This window comes from Ammodytes marinus (genome assembly GCF_949987685.1).
Source record: "Ammodytes marinus genome assembly, chromosome: 3".
In the NCBI taxonomy this organism is placed as follows: domain Eukaryota; kingdom Metazoa; phylum Chordata; class Actinopteri; order Uranoscopiformes; family Ammodytidae; genus Ammodytes; species Ammodytes marinus.
Genome location: NC_137232.1, coordinates 27,443,700 through 27,458,488, shown reverse-complemented (window position 1 = coordinate 27,458,488; position 14,789 = coordinate 27,443,700). Strand labels below are relative to the sequence as shown.

Here is a 14,789-nt window from a genome sequence, read left to right as displayed (position 1 = left end):
TTTCTCCAAAAGCATGTTAACGATGGAGTTACAATGCAGTGCAGACAAAAGCATGTTAACGATGGAGTTACAATGCAGTGCAGACAAAAGGCAAGAGTTCAGAGTACTGACTCAAGATCAGCGGATATATCTACAAAAAAAAACGAATGTGTAGTATTTTCTTGAAATGATACAACATTTAACAAAGCAGAATTTGTGATTAAGAAAATTAGGTGAGGTTTACAGGACATAAATTGCAATTTATTGTTAGAAAAATTATCAACTCCTATTCACAGACAAATTAAAGAAAAAATATCCAAATAGATAAGAAGAACTATAGTTTGATATGGCCTTCAAAGTCAGGCAGAACATGGAACAGGACATTTTGGAGCAACGTCTTAGAAAGCACTCCCCGTCGCCAAAAACAAAATAGCAAATGAGGGAATATCTTTTGAAGAACTGATGTTGATGCCTTCAGTTTACGTCAATAGAATTGGGGAATTATTATTAATAATTATAATTATAATAGCTATATTGTATATATAGCGCTTTTCTTGAAACTCAAAGTTGCTTTACAGAAACGTAAAAACAACAAAAACAAAACAAAAGACAAACAACCAAATTGATGCCAAAGAGCACTGGAGCGTTCCTTGTGTGGCATGTGGGGTTATCATTTCATTTGTGACCTCCTGTAAATACTGTAATTTGCTAAGCTGCTTTTTAAAGTTGACCTGTTTACCTGGCATTAAAATTGTAATCCATATTGGAGGTTTTTAAACAGGAAATCATTGAACAGTTGACTAGTAGAATAAGCTTTTATTTATACAAAAAGCACAGAGGCCACAATAGAAATACTCACACTATTAGTCACTATTTAAAAAAAATAATAAAAAAATCATAACATAATGAGTAAAACTTATAATTTACTAGCAATAATTATGATACATTGTCAAAATGTTGATGTAGTATGTCGTGATTTTGACATGATGTACGGTATATTCATATGAATGCATAACCTTTCCTTTTTATTCCATACATGTCCCCTTCTGTGATTCCTTGATTAATCTATGCTTGGTTACTGCAGTTTCAGTCTACTTATACTTAAGGCCCCTTTAAGGAAGCATCCAAACATGTAATCAACCAACAACACTGACAATAAACAGTGTTTAATTTATGAATGAATCTTATAATGAATCTTATGTATTGCTTTAGATATAAATATAGATACTTTCCAACACTATAAGACATGCCATGCTTGTGCCCTCCTGGGTCTGTGAAGAGCTGAGTGTGTTGGAGCACGGCTCTTTCATGCCGTGGCCTGGAGCGTGAAGCGGAGAGAGGAGGCTCTATGCCCTCAGGAATGTGGGGAGGACACAGGCCACAGCTCTGCCACATGATCAACACACTGTTTATCAGGAGAAAATGAACCAATGTTAGATTTAATTAATTTTACGTGATCGAATAACCGTGTCCTGGGTAATGATTAAACGATATAATGTAGCAACAGATTAATACATTGTGGCATTTAGGCCCCCTGGCAGCTGTGTAATGGAATGTGCAGGCAATATTCAGGAATAAAATAGTATGACAAGTTTGTATGATTTATTTAAAGTTTTTTTTTCCAGACAAGGTATTTTTTTGTACTTAAATTCTTCTATTAGTCTGTTGTTGTTTTATTGCTTTGTATTTATGCCTGATCTTTTTAATTGGGTTGTATTATTATTATTATTATTATTATTATTATTATTATTATTATTATTATTATTATTATTATTATTATTATTATTATTATTATTATTATTATTATTATTATTATTATTATTATTATTATTATTATTATTATCAAGGAGAATATTACCCTATATAGAAATATAAATACTTTTTAATGTATGCCCCACTCCTTTGGGCAATGAAAAAAAAACTAGGTATAAAAAAGAAAGAAATACTAAGTATAAACACATTTTCAGCACATCCTGTTGAGAAATTTGATTCTTTCCATTGCTCAATAAAGTCACGAAAATGTAAGTACACAAAACTGCTGTAGAGGGAAAACTAAGAAGTCATTTTGTCTGCAATATTTCCACAAAAACAATAGAAGTACTGTACCTTAACTGTGTGATTGTACACTGTTCATTCTCACCATCTGTCTGTGGGACAATGGAGCATCACACATTTGAAACACAAAGAATAATAAGAGTAGAGTTGGGACATACTTTTAAATGTTATGGCTATATGTTCAGACCACATTTACCCAGATGAAGAGTGTGAATATTTGTGATCTAGAAATCCAAAAGAAACCCTAGATAAGCATGAAAGAACCCTCAATGAAGACTTAGGACATATTGATAAACTGATATTATTTTTAAAAATCCCCTCTCGTACAAATATGGATGCACTTCTTATAAAATGACACAGGATGGCGCTGACAGCCCAGGGAGATGGCATACATTAGGCCCACATAATCTACTTGGTATGTAGGTGTTTGGCTAATTTCCTCCACAACAGCAGATCATTAAATGGTTCATTAATAAACCATGCAGCAACATCCAAAATTCAGTGGGCTCTCACTTTCAAATAAGCCATCAAATCTAGATGCAAAAAGATGTTCTGAAATTGATTTTAGTCCACATGGTAAGTAGCTTTACACTAGAAATAAGAGGTCAAATGGTCTTACTGTGAAGTTTCACAACAGGTAAATAGCTACTTTTTACTGACCAGAAAGCCTTAGTAAATTCCAGGACTTTTACTAGTAATGGAGTATTTTTTTAATTATATTTTTTTAATCAGGCCTATTATTATTATTATTATTATTATTATTATTATTATTATTATTATTATTATTATTATTATTATTATTATTATTATTATTATTATTATTATTATTATTATTATTATTATTATTATTATTATTATTATTATTATATTTGTTACAGCTTGCTGGCCTTGTATGCCTACCATCACTTAAATTAACAATTTCAATAGCATAATTCCTGGGATCAAACTGTTAATTTGCTTGGAAATGATTTACATTGCTGATCCTACTCATGTAACCATACAGAAATTGCAACCTAAAGTTTTCATAAAAGCCAGGATACTGTTCAGTGGGAAACGTTAGACCATGGTGCCCTCTAGTGACCAAGAAGAGCAGTGCAGTGAGGAGCCGGCGGTGGAGCGATGTTTATTGTTCTCTTGTCGGTTTGTTGGCCTAACTTGATCGCCCCGGTGCCGTTTTTTCATTCCGGAGGTTTTGGCTGCTCGCCTGTCGTCCTGGGCGAGGTGAATGTTTCGGGCTGACCTCTTCACCGCTGAGAGACTCGTTGTCGGGTTTGGGGAGGGGGATGAGAAGTCAAAGCGCTCAGAGAGCAGACAGCAGGAGCAGCGTAGTAGCGGGGCTGCAGGGAGGACGGAGCAGACACCGGCCGGTCTGCGGACAGACAGGCGGAGACAGAGGACGAGTCTACACCTCACAGCCACACTAAAAGGCGTCGCTGAAAAAGTTTGTGGCAGCTGCTGAGCTGAGCCAGTGAAGGCACCATGGCTGTGTCGGTGCGGAGCTGGGTTGCCAACGAGGGAGGAAAGCACTTGGTCCTGGTGGGAAAACCTTTTTCTTCCTTTTTTTTCTTTCAAAAAATCGTTATCGTTGGCTTTCAGTGGATTTGTTTGTTTTACCTGGTCGGCTGTTGAGACACTGTTTCTGTTCAAGACAACTCGCAATAGCCTAGGGAAAAAAAATCCCACTCAATGAATTGACTTTGTCAGGTCGTCAATGCTCACTAGCGAGTTTATTGTACCTAAGTAATACGCTGCATCCATACTGCCTGCTACAACTAGGCTATATACCAAGGATGTACATTTTGTCATAGCATCAAAATCGGAAAAATTCAATGTTTTGTAGGTTTTGCCAGGCCTTATCAGAGATCACATTTAACTACCAATAACACAACAACACATTTACAGAAGCGGGTTGTATTTTATGGCTATATTGTTTCCATTGTTGACAATGGTTTAATAATGAAAAACTACTATACTGTACATCATGTGCCCGTGTCTGTGTTCGTGTTTGTGTAGATGCTGTGGCTGGGAGCAAACACCTTGCTCTTCCTAAAGACCTTCTTGCTTTACTCCACTGGAAAACAGTATCACTACCTCTACAAGATGCTCGGGGTAAGACCTGACCCATTCACATAGGCTACTGCATTTCTCATTTCCTTTGATGTCTCAATACTAAATTCACAGCTGTAGACTACTCATATTTATTGTGATAAATTGGGCTACTCAGTGATGCATACTGTGTATTTTAGTGTCAGGGTCCTGTTTTGTTTAATGCTGGCCCACTGTCATATATTAGGGTCCTGTTTTGTTTAATGCTGGCCCACTGTCATATATTATACCAGAGACTGTGCTTTTCTTGACAAGCATTTTATAGATGCGAAAATTACAGTTGTGTGAAACTACACCTGTGAGTGATGACACAACATGACAATCTTAATGTCATTTAACTGCTCACCATCCATTCAAGTATTGGATGTCTCTTAAGTAAGAGGTAATGAGAGAGTGAACAAGTGCGTGATTTTGGACACAGCTATACTGTCAGGTGGTATTAAGATTTGCACTGACTTGTCAGCGTATCCCTTCTTGTTAGTTTTGGAGTGTGCACAAAGAGATTTATCAATCTTTTAACTTTCAAAACGAAATATGTTACAAAACTTATGAAGTAGACGAAAAACAGCCACAGAGTTTCTCTCAAAGCGACGTTTCAGGAGCACAACATTTAGGAAAATTAACACAATTAGATTAAAATGGTCATAGATGGTAATAATAGCATCTTCTGCAGTGAATTTCACTCAGACAAGAAGAATTCAATATGGGTTTTTATACTTTTTGAATCCTGATAAATGATGCGGAATGCCCCACACACCACACAACTCAAACTGTGACTTTTTGTCAGTACAGTGTTAGATCCCCATTTTTGAAGAAAGCTGCTGCTTCTGGCATTAGAGATGTCTATTTATATCACAGGAGCACACTTTGTGACGGGTGGTCGACTGTCACATGCAGGTTAAATTAGTCGGAGTTGTGACTTTAAACAGCAAGTAGTGGTGTGTGTGTGTGTGTGTGTGTGTGTGTGTGTGGTGTGTGTGTGTGTGTGTGTGTGTGTGTGTGTGTGTGTGTGTGTGTGTGTGTGTGTGTGTGTGCGTGGGTGTGTATGTATGTGTGTGTGTGTGTGTTTGTGTGTGTGCGTTTCCAGGTTGGTGTCAACCATTAGTGACATGTGAATGAGCCCAGGCACACATTCACACAGAATCAGAAATTAGATTTTGATGCTTGTTGACTCATGTCAGCGTTGGTCTAAATGTTGTCACAAGATCATGGTATTTTGGTGTGTGTGTGTGTGTGTGTGTGTGTGTGTGTGTGTGTGTGTGTGTGTGTGTGTGTGTGTGTGTGTGTGTGATGCATGTTTGTACCAGTGAAAACGTTTCTTGTCATCTGAGAAAATCATACTAAAACCACTGACATTCACTCAATACTTTCTTTAGCATATCACATGTTTGTATAAAGAACCCTTTTGGTCAGACATACAGTTTATTGCGGTTGTGTTGATTATTAGTTGCAATGTCATCTTTATGGAAGCAACGGCACAGTTTGCATCGTTCAGTTTTTTTCTCCTATGTGTGGTTTACTTTTCAGAAAAAAGTGTTGTCAGCACATAACAGATAACAGTGCCACACATTTCTGACTCATCAGGGTACTTTCTAATGCTTAGCACTTAGCAGCCACCTTGTGGGAAGATGTTGGTGCAATGACCATCCATTGTTTCTTTTATAATTAATTTCCATTGCCGCAGCAAAATATCAATTGGTACACAACAAACCACAAGTTGATAAGTGAAACATTTCAAGTACATACAAAGACACATCTTAATGATTAAAGGATTTTGAGTATATAATACATTAGGACTATATGTATAGATAGTTTAAATTATTGAGTCACTGGGAAAATACAAATTGAAAATCGTTCGAAAGAGAGATATGTGTTATATGACATGAGAGGGAAAAATCTGAAGTGGCAGCAAGCTGCATGTGTGAGCTATTCATGCACAGCCTGTGCAGTGGGAGGCACAAGAGAGAGAGGGGCAAGTGTGGGCACGCCGCTGGCTTTGACTGAATGCCTTGCCAGAGGGCTTAAGTTTATGTGTGTGTGTGTGTGTGTGTGTGTGTGTGTGTGTGTGTGTGTGTGTGTGTGTGTGTGTGTGTGTGTGTGTGTGTGTGTGTGTGTGTGTGTTTGTGTGTGTGTGTGTGTGTGTGTGTGTGTGTGTTTTTTGGTTGTTTGAGTTGTTGGGGATGCACAGAAAGCAGGATATCAGATCTCCTGCTTGTGGTTTAGCCATCAGCTGCTTTTCTGTGGCAAGCTAAGTTGAGTGAATGTGTGTGGGAGGTTTTTAAAGGGTAAATATGTCAGACTTTTAAGTTGTAAACCTTGTGCTGACCCTGAATGACTATATGTAGATTCACACTTTGATTTTCATTTTTCAGAAACCCTGTCCCAGTTGTATAGTTACATGCAAGTTAGTGAGCTCAAAGGTTTGTTATCATATTTTCTAAGGTAACCTCCTGTTTAAAAGTGGGTGTAGTACATTTCTTTCATAATAAAAATGTATCAAATCACTGAAATCAGTGTGACAATATGATGGAAAGTGGAGAAGTGGATTTTCCATTAAAGTGGTTTGAGAAAGTTACCATGAAACTCAATGTGAGTCCAATGGAGTAAAAAATTATTCAAGAAGACCATAGCCACCATTTGTGAAGAAACCATTTTGGACAGCCACCATTTTTGCCTGCAAGGGGTGAGAGTTTATTACTCCAAACATTTGCGGGTGGAGTATCTCTAAAAATGTTAGACAACAGTTTGCACGTGACGTGACCCACCCGCCTCCCTCTTGTTCTCTCTCTGACCCACACACTCACACACCTTCATCTCTTGCACCAGTTGTTTCAGTGTCTTAGGGATAATCACAAAAGACGGCACCAGCAGTGCACTCAGAGGCTGCCAAGAACATGTTTAAATGTCCTGAGTTTAGTAGACCCCAAAGTACATCCAGTGTTTTGGCCTGAAAACAGCTTTGATTATTGAGCTGTATCTGGAGATCTGTAAAGCCAGATTAAATCCCTCCCATGTCAGGTGAACTGAACCCATTTCCTCCTGAAGTCAGGTGCCAGACAGACAGTTTGTAGAAATGTATCATTTACTGTGCATGCATTCATTTATCAGACACTTATGTCCAAAGATAAGCATTCAGGAATAAATGCCTCAATACTCAGTTCCTCTCTCCACCTGTCTCAAGTGCCACACGACTTGACAGTGCATGGAATTACATAGGATGTACTGTAGGTCCACAGAGGTCGGTCTTCAAACAACTGTTAACAACAAGAAGTTTTTTCTTGAGAAGATGTTCTTCTGCCTTTTGGAATGTTTGAAGGTTTTATTGTGCCTGAAGGATTAGAGATAACCAATTACTGTGCAAGGACTTGACTAATGCTAATGTCGTTGAACAGGAGGACTGGGATCAGTAGGAGGAAAGTCTAAAGAGGGATTGAGTTGAGGATGGCATTCCATCATCCATTTTTAGATGTAATTGAGGCAATTTGAGATCTGTATACGGCTCATCCGGTGGGAAGAACACATATAGCAGGGTGTCATCAGCAGATCAATGGTAACAAAAAACGTGAGTGGATAATGGGACCGACCGACAAGGAAGCTGGTGTATTTGCAGACCATACTTGTGGTACAGCAGGGGACCTTTCCCTGCCATGCTACTTTTAAAGATCTCCCTCTCAAGCCAGAGCACTACTGTACCAGATATTTCAAGTTCCAATAGTGGGCGGCAGGACAGGTCCAATATGAGAACTAATATGATCCCTTCTATTTCCTCAGGGTTTCTCTAGCTGACATCAGTGCACCTTTGTCCACATACTGACAGCTGTAAGAATTAACAGATGATACATTTTAAAATCTGTACATGTACAAATCTGTAATTTATTTTTTTGAATGAGTTGAGTTGAGTTGACTGTAAAGAAAGTGGAATTGACAAGAGTTAGTTTATAACATAGGTTTTTAAACTTTAAATTCTTACCAAAAAATTCTTGTTTGACATTATCCCAACAACTAACTAAATTAGTATTATATATTTAAATGCAAGTCTCAGCAGGGAGACGCCTAAAGGGAAACGATTTTGAGCTCCGCACACTGAGAAGGACAAAGATGGTTTTAAATAACCTTGGCTTGTGGGGAAGTCATGCCTCAAGCCCTCAGTGCACACCTTGAGTAGTCCAAATCTAGAGAGGAACTGCTTAAAAGTGTGTAGGTAATCCCCCCAGACCCTTATCACTTTACTTTCACTAAAACGGGCCCCATTTCAACAACCAGCCCAACATTGTGTGTGTGTATCTGTTTGTGTGTGTGTCTCCCAGCCAGGGCTGTGCATCAGCAGGGCATCTGCATCTGTGCTGAACCTGAACTGCAGTTTGGTGCTGTTGCCCATGTGTCGCTCCTTGCTCACCTTTTTCCGAGGAACACACATGGTAAGATTTTGCAATATTTATTCAGAACAGCAAGTTTTTCGTAAGCCAAAAATGTTTAAGAGATTTTGATCAAGTCTTTTTGTGTTGAAAAAATGTCACTCTTCATGTAAACCTTCTCATGTACTAGAAATGAACCCCTGACATGCATTATGTTTTAATGTGCTAAAATAAGTGAGATTTTGGTGTAAAAAAATGCAAGAAAGAGTTATACACTTGGTGCATTATTGGTAATGATACATTTATGTAGTTTGTAGGGAGGCAAGAATATAAGTTGAAAATGATTTATGTTTGTTATATTTACCCTTGAAATCCAGCCACAGGGATAATACTATTGTCTGTGTAACACACACACACACACACACACACACACACTCTATCATGCAGGTATCAAGCAGAAAGACCCGCAGACTTCTGGACAAGAGCAAGACCTTTCACGTGGCATGTGGAGTTGCCATCTGCATCTTCTCTGGTACAAACTGTCGCTTATCATCACAGCTCATGTGACTCTTTGTGTATAACTGTCTGTGTGTGTGTGTGTGTGTGTGTGTGTGTGTGTGTCCATGAGTAAAGTGTGGATAAATGGACCCAGGCTGGCTCAGCATTCCTGGCTTACCAGCTGTGATGTCCTTGCAGCCGGTCATGTGTGTTTGTCCTGTCTAGTTGTGTGTGTGTGTGTGTGTGTGTCTAGTTGTGTGTGTGTGTGTGTGTGGTTGTGTTGTTGCTCTTGTGAGTTTCCTCTCATGACATCATGGGAGATTCTAGCAGCTGTGTGACCCCTGGACTAATTGTTTACAGGCTTCTTCCTCTTTTTCACTTGTGTCTGGCATCATATCTGTTCAGTTAACTCTCCATTTTCTCACAAAAAGACACCAGCTCTAGACACCAACATTTAATAACATGCTGTGTGCGTTTTGGCCGCGATTCCTTCATTGTATAGAGCTCCTGTTTTGTTATGAAGATCTGTTGAACAGTAGTATTGTGCTAAAAACATTTAGCTGTTTACCTATGCCCGAGCAGATTTCCTCAACTGAAAGCATTTTTGCTCCATCAGATTACATAGAATGTATATTTTGGGGGGATCAGAAGAGACAGATTTTAAAAGAGCTGCCAAAATAGAAGCTTCAGAGGCCAAGATATCCTGTATTTACTCTCTAGTACGAGTCAAATTCCAGAAAAAGTGAATCTTACATTGCTCACAAGTTAATCGTGATAGATCATTTGAATGTGGGAGCTGGATTTGCAAAATCAGATCCAAAGAAAAAGGACTAAGCCTATTGAGCCATGCTATAGCTTTTCCAAAGGCTGTACTTATATGTGAGCTTAATGCTAGCATCAGTATACTCTTGTGCTCACAATGAACATGTTGATGTTTAGCATTCTTAATTGGTGACTTGATGATCGTGTTAGATGAATATGTGTTCGAATTTGCCCAAAGTAATTAGGATTCATCACCTTGGCTACATGGCTATCTTCTTATTAAATACTCTTAAAAACTCTTCCCCTTAAGCACAGCTCTCATGTTCTAATAGCGTAGTTCCAAAGTTCTGAGACAACAAATGACAATTGACAATGAAGACCGGGAAACAGCAGTGATGGGAGAGAGACATAGAACAGTATTAGAGAGAAAGAAAGAGAGAGAGAGAGAGAGAGAGAGAGAGAGGATGTGAGTGAGAAAAAAGGACCCTTGTGTCTTATGATTACGCCCTCTAATTCCATCAGCTGTCGAACGGCTGCGTTGTTAGGCTATGATGTCAGGAAGGAGTGTGTGTGTGCGTGTGTCTTTGTGTGTGTGTGTCCCTGTGAGTCAGGAGGATGTTTTGCTGACTTTTTGCTGAACCGACAAAGACATGTTTGTTCAAGGGTCTGCTCGCAGTTCACTTTGACCTTTCATAATGAAGTTGATGTGTGTGTGTTTTTGTGTGTGTGTGTTCTCTGTGTGCGCCGGTGTTTGTGCATACAGATCTGTGTTTCAAATCATTATTATCGTGAACTCATTTTCATCTTCTTTTAGTTGTGCATGTGTCTGCACACCTGGTGAATGTGGTCAGCTTCAGCGTGAGCTACTCAGACGACTTCCCTGCTCTCAATCTGGCTCGCTACAGAGGAGAGGTGAGATGCAAGCACAAACACATTTGTACTTTATACACAAGAACCCTCATTGACTTGATAAAAAAAAATTGAGAGAGCCTGAGAGAGAGAGAGTAAAGTATCAATCTTGTACCTCACCTTTGCCTGGCCAACCGCTGCACACAGTGGCTGTTCTTGTAAGATAAATGTGTGTGTATAATAGTAATGTTAACTGAAAAGTGCTAAGAAAAATGAATGGGACTCAGTTGCTATTAGCTTATCCAACAAGCGTTAAGTTTAAAGCATACTGATGCCCTTCAACCTAAACTGAATTCTAACCTTAAACCTGAAAGTGTTGACCCTACACACAAAGCATAAGCATTGAAAACACCTGCTGAAGTGATTGAATGGAATTAAGCCTGAAAATTATTTTCTCTAAATGTCACACAGCTGTTGGCCGCTGCAAGATCTAAAACTCAAATTGGGCCTCACAGAAATAGACGATTACATACAAAAACAATTGTTTTTTTTTTGTGTGTGTGTGTGTGTGTGTGTTTCTTTCCAAGGACCCCAAGCTGATCCTTTTGACCACAAGTAAGAAGGTCTACTACTTCCTATACAGCATTAGACCAAAGGTGTTTTTGTGCATGTATGTATGTCTATGCTGGTACATTTTTACTTGTGTAGCAGTGAAGGTTGTACTGTAAATGTGTTGCAGATTAGAGTGGCTTTTTGCCAAGAAGAGAGCAGGAAGTCCTGCTGTTTTCCACTCTGTTTCTCTCCTTAAAAATCTTGCCTGTAATTCAAATTCTGACTGTTTTAGTGTGTTAAAAGTTGTCTCAAGATTGCTTGCTTACTGTTGAATTATTTCAATTGTTTAATCAAACGATGAATTTAAAAAATATTCCATTGAATATAAGGTAGGTGTATGTGTTCTGGGATGTTAACTTGACTTTTTCTCTTCCTGCTCTCTGATTGGCTGGTTTCTCTCCAGTCCCAGGAGTCACGGGCGTCCTGCTGGTTCTCATCCTCTTCCTGATGTTCACATCCTCCTCCTATTGCGTACGGTAGGTTGAACCAAACCACCATCCATAATCACAATCATGTGTTTGTTATGTTATGTTGTTCGGTTAATGCTGCATGAGGAGGTATTTCACCAATAGACAGCCATTTGTAAAAGTTTACCCAAGGTCTAGAAAATAATTATTTATTTACACTCACCGGCCACTTTATTAGGTACACCTGTTCAATGTCTTATAAAAACAAAACGCTAATAAGCAAATCACATGGCAGCAATTTAATGCATTTAGACGTGGTCAAGACAATGTACTGAAGTCAAACCAAGCATCAGAATGGAGAAGAAAGGGGTTTTTGGTGACGTTGAACATGGTATGGTTGATGGTGCACGGCAGGATGGATCCATACTTTCATGTTGTTTATGCCAAATTCTGAACCTGCCATCTGAATGTTGCAACTGAAATTGAGACTCATCAGACCAGGCATGATTTTTCAATCTTCTATTGTCCAATATTGGTGATCCTGTGAGAATTGTAGCCTCATTTTCCTGTTTTTAGCTGACAGGAGTGGCACCCGGTGGGGTCTTCTGTTGCTATAGCCCATCTGCTTCAAGGTTGGTCGTGTTTTGCGTTCAGAGATGGTATTCTGCATACCCTGGTTGTAACGAGTAGTTATTTGAGTTACTGTTGCCTTTCTATCATCTCGAACCAGTATGCCCATTCTCCACTGACCTCTGACTTTAACAAGGCATTTTACTTCCACACAAATGCCGCACACTGGATATTTTTTATTTTTCGGACCATTCTCTGTAAACCCTAGAGATGGTTTTGAGTGAAAATCCCAGTAGATCAACAGTTTCTGAAATACTCATACCAGCCCTCCTGGCACCCTCAACATTGCCATATTCAAATTTAGTTAAAACCCCTTTCTTCCCCATTCTGTTGCTCGGTTTCAACCTCAATAAGTTGTCCCGTCCAGGTCTACATGCCTAAATGCATTGAGTTGCTGCCATGTGATTGGCTGATTACTAGTTATATGTGTTAAAAAGAAAATGAACCGCTGTACCTAATAAAGTGGCCGGTGAGTGTATATTAAGTAGTCTCAATAATGTATGTGTGCGATGCGAGAGAAAATCTTTTTGGTTTGTTTTTGTGTGTGTGTAGGCAATTTTCATTAAATGGATAGGAGCCATATTGGAGCCTGGCCTCCATTCTTAATGGTTTCTGTGCTTACGTATATGTGTCCCTGCCTCTATGTTTGTCTCTGTGTCCTGTCCGTTCGCTTTTGACTTTTTGTCATGGATCTATCTTGTGTGTGTGTGTGTGTGTGTGTGTGTGTGTGAGAGAGAGAGAGAGAGAGAGAGAGAGAGAGAGAGAAACACAAACTGGTAACCACGAGGAGACATGCCAACAGCGGCCTGCTACAGAGGCAAATCCCCACTAAGTGTTCCTCTCACTCCTCTGTCATTACTCGGGTCAGAGTGGGTCATCCACTCTGCATGTGTGCATGTGTGTGTCTGTGTTAACTCATGAAAGTGTGTGAGGCTTGAAGTGTTTGTGTGCATGTGCTCTCTTTGCTTTTCGTCAGTTATTGAACAGAGGATAAGAGGCTTTTCCAGTCCCCTTCAGGCTTTAGATTAGAGTGGCTGGAGAGGTGGTATGAAGGCTGCCACACACCAGAGAAATACCTAATGAGACAAAATTATGTTGGAAAGGTTTTTAACTTATTCTGTAATTTACAATACTTTGCATCAACATTTCTAACCTTTAACATCATTGCTAAATGAAAAATTGACAATTTACTTATTTTTGTTAACGGTAATAACCAATCAAAGCAAGCAGAACACTACACCTTAGGCTGTTTTTGTTGTTGTTGCTGTTTTTCTAGTAGTAAGTTCATAACAACACAGGTCTATGACAAAAGTGTACTCGTCAAACCAAGATGCCAGCAAATGTAAGGGCAAATCCCTATGATGAAGACTGACCATGCACCTAACAGCTGTCAAGGCATACATTTTTAATTCCAAATAAACCCTGTTGCTCAGGCCTTGTGGTGAGCCTGTACAGAATCAGAATACAGTTGAAGAAAACAGAAAGAAGCTGCACAGGAGCAATACAAAGTCTGATGATGCTCAGTGTTTGCATTGTTTATGGGGGGTCGTCGTGTGTAATGACCCCTTTCATATTGACCTCTGATGTCGTGCTTACTCTAGCTCTGGCCCGGGAGTCTGTGTGTCTGCTCCTGAACAAACTCTGACCTCCATTTCTTTCTTTTGTGTTCTTTGCTCTTTTTTTTCGTGTCCCTCCATTGTTTCCTAATGTCATGTTACAATGTTATTATTCCTCATTTACTATCTATTTTGGGATCATCAACTCTCTAAAACATCCTTGGTAGGACTTAGACGTAGAAGTGTGTTTAAAAATGATCACATATGTTGTCATTTTGCTTTTTATTCAGGCTGTCCAACTATGAGATCTTCTGGTACACACACAACCTCTTCATTGTCTTCTACATCATCCTTATGGTGCACATGGTCGGGTAGGTCTCAAGCCAGAGATGGCAGAACTAAATCTATCTGTGTGTGTGTGTGTGTGTGTGTGTGGGTTTATCTCTGCAAGAGAAGGGGGAGCTTTTAACTCCCTTTACCTTTACTTAGAAGAGTTTGCTTCACACATGAAGGTCAGTTAATATTGGAGACTTCCGCTTACTGGTGGAGACATCTAAAAACGCCTTTCTGCAATTTCCGACACCCTAACGAAAACGAAAATCCTGTTCTACGCACATTTTCAATTGTAGAATCCATGCAAGGTTTTATTGACTTATTCCTCTACGAATATGTCATGTTATTAACATTTGCATGAATATCACATGACTTACCCAAGACAAACAAACAGACAACCAAATGTTTTTCATGCTAAAAGGGAGTGCACGACTTAAATGACAGCTGCACTTAAGTTTATTCTTTCCATCAGGACGTCTGAATGTGGCAGTTTAAAGGGGATCCAAATACTTCTATGTGAAAATGGAAACATTCATTTGTACTTGGAAGTGTCTTTTTTTACCAACACAATTAAACTATCATGCTTGTATTTTTCTACTAGAGGAGCTCTGAAGTATCAGACCAACCTAGACGCCCACCCCCCCGGC

At 39.2% G+C, this 14,789-nt stretch overlaps 1 protein-coding gene across 1 annotated transcript in view; it reads left to right on the top strand.

Annotated features, from left to right (window-relative positions):
* Positions 1 to 3,231: 3,231 nt before the first annotated feature.
* The window catches only part of nox4 (NADPH oxidase 4), a 20,153-nt gene continuing 8,595 nt past the window's right edge, over positions 3,232 to 14,789 (top strand). Inside the window, exons 1-9 of the mRNA XM_080024936.1 lie at positions 3,232 to 3,570; positions 4,048 to 4,143; positions 8,448 to 8,558; positions 8,943 to 9,027; positions 10,570 to 10,667; positions 11,192 to 11,219; positions 11,620 to 11,692; positions 14,100 to 14,180; positions 14,744 to 14,789. The exon at positions 14,744 to 14,789 is cut by the window's right edge and continues 114 nt beyond it. Coding sequence (XP_079881062.1) covers positions 3,514 to 3,570; positions 4,048 to 4,143; positions 8,448 to 8,558; positions 8,943 to 9,027; positions 10,570 to 10,667; positions 11,192 to 11,219; positions 11,620 to 11,692; positions 14,100 to 14,180; positions 14,744 to 14,789 — 675 coding nt within the window. The 5' untranslated portion in view covers positions 3,232 to 3,513. The remainder of the gene's footprint in view (positions 3,571 to 4,047; positions 4,144 to 8,447; positions 8,559 to 8,942; positions 9,028 to 10,569; positions 10,668 to 11,191; positions 11,220 to 11,619; positions 11,693 to 14,099; positions 14,181 to 14,743) is intronic.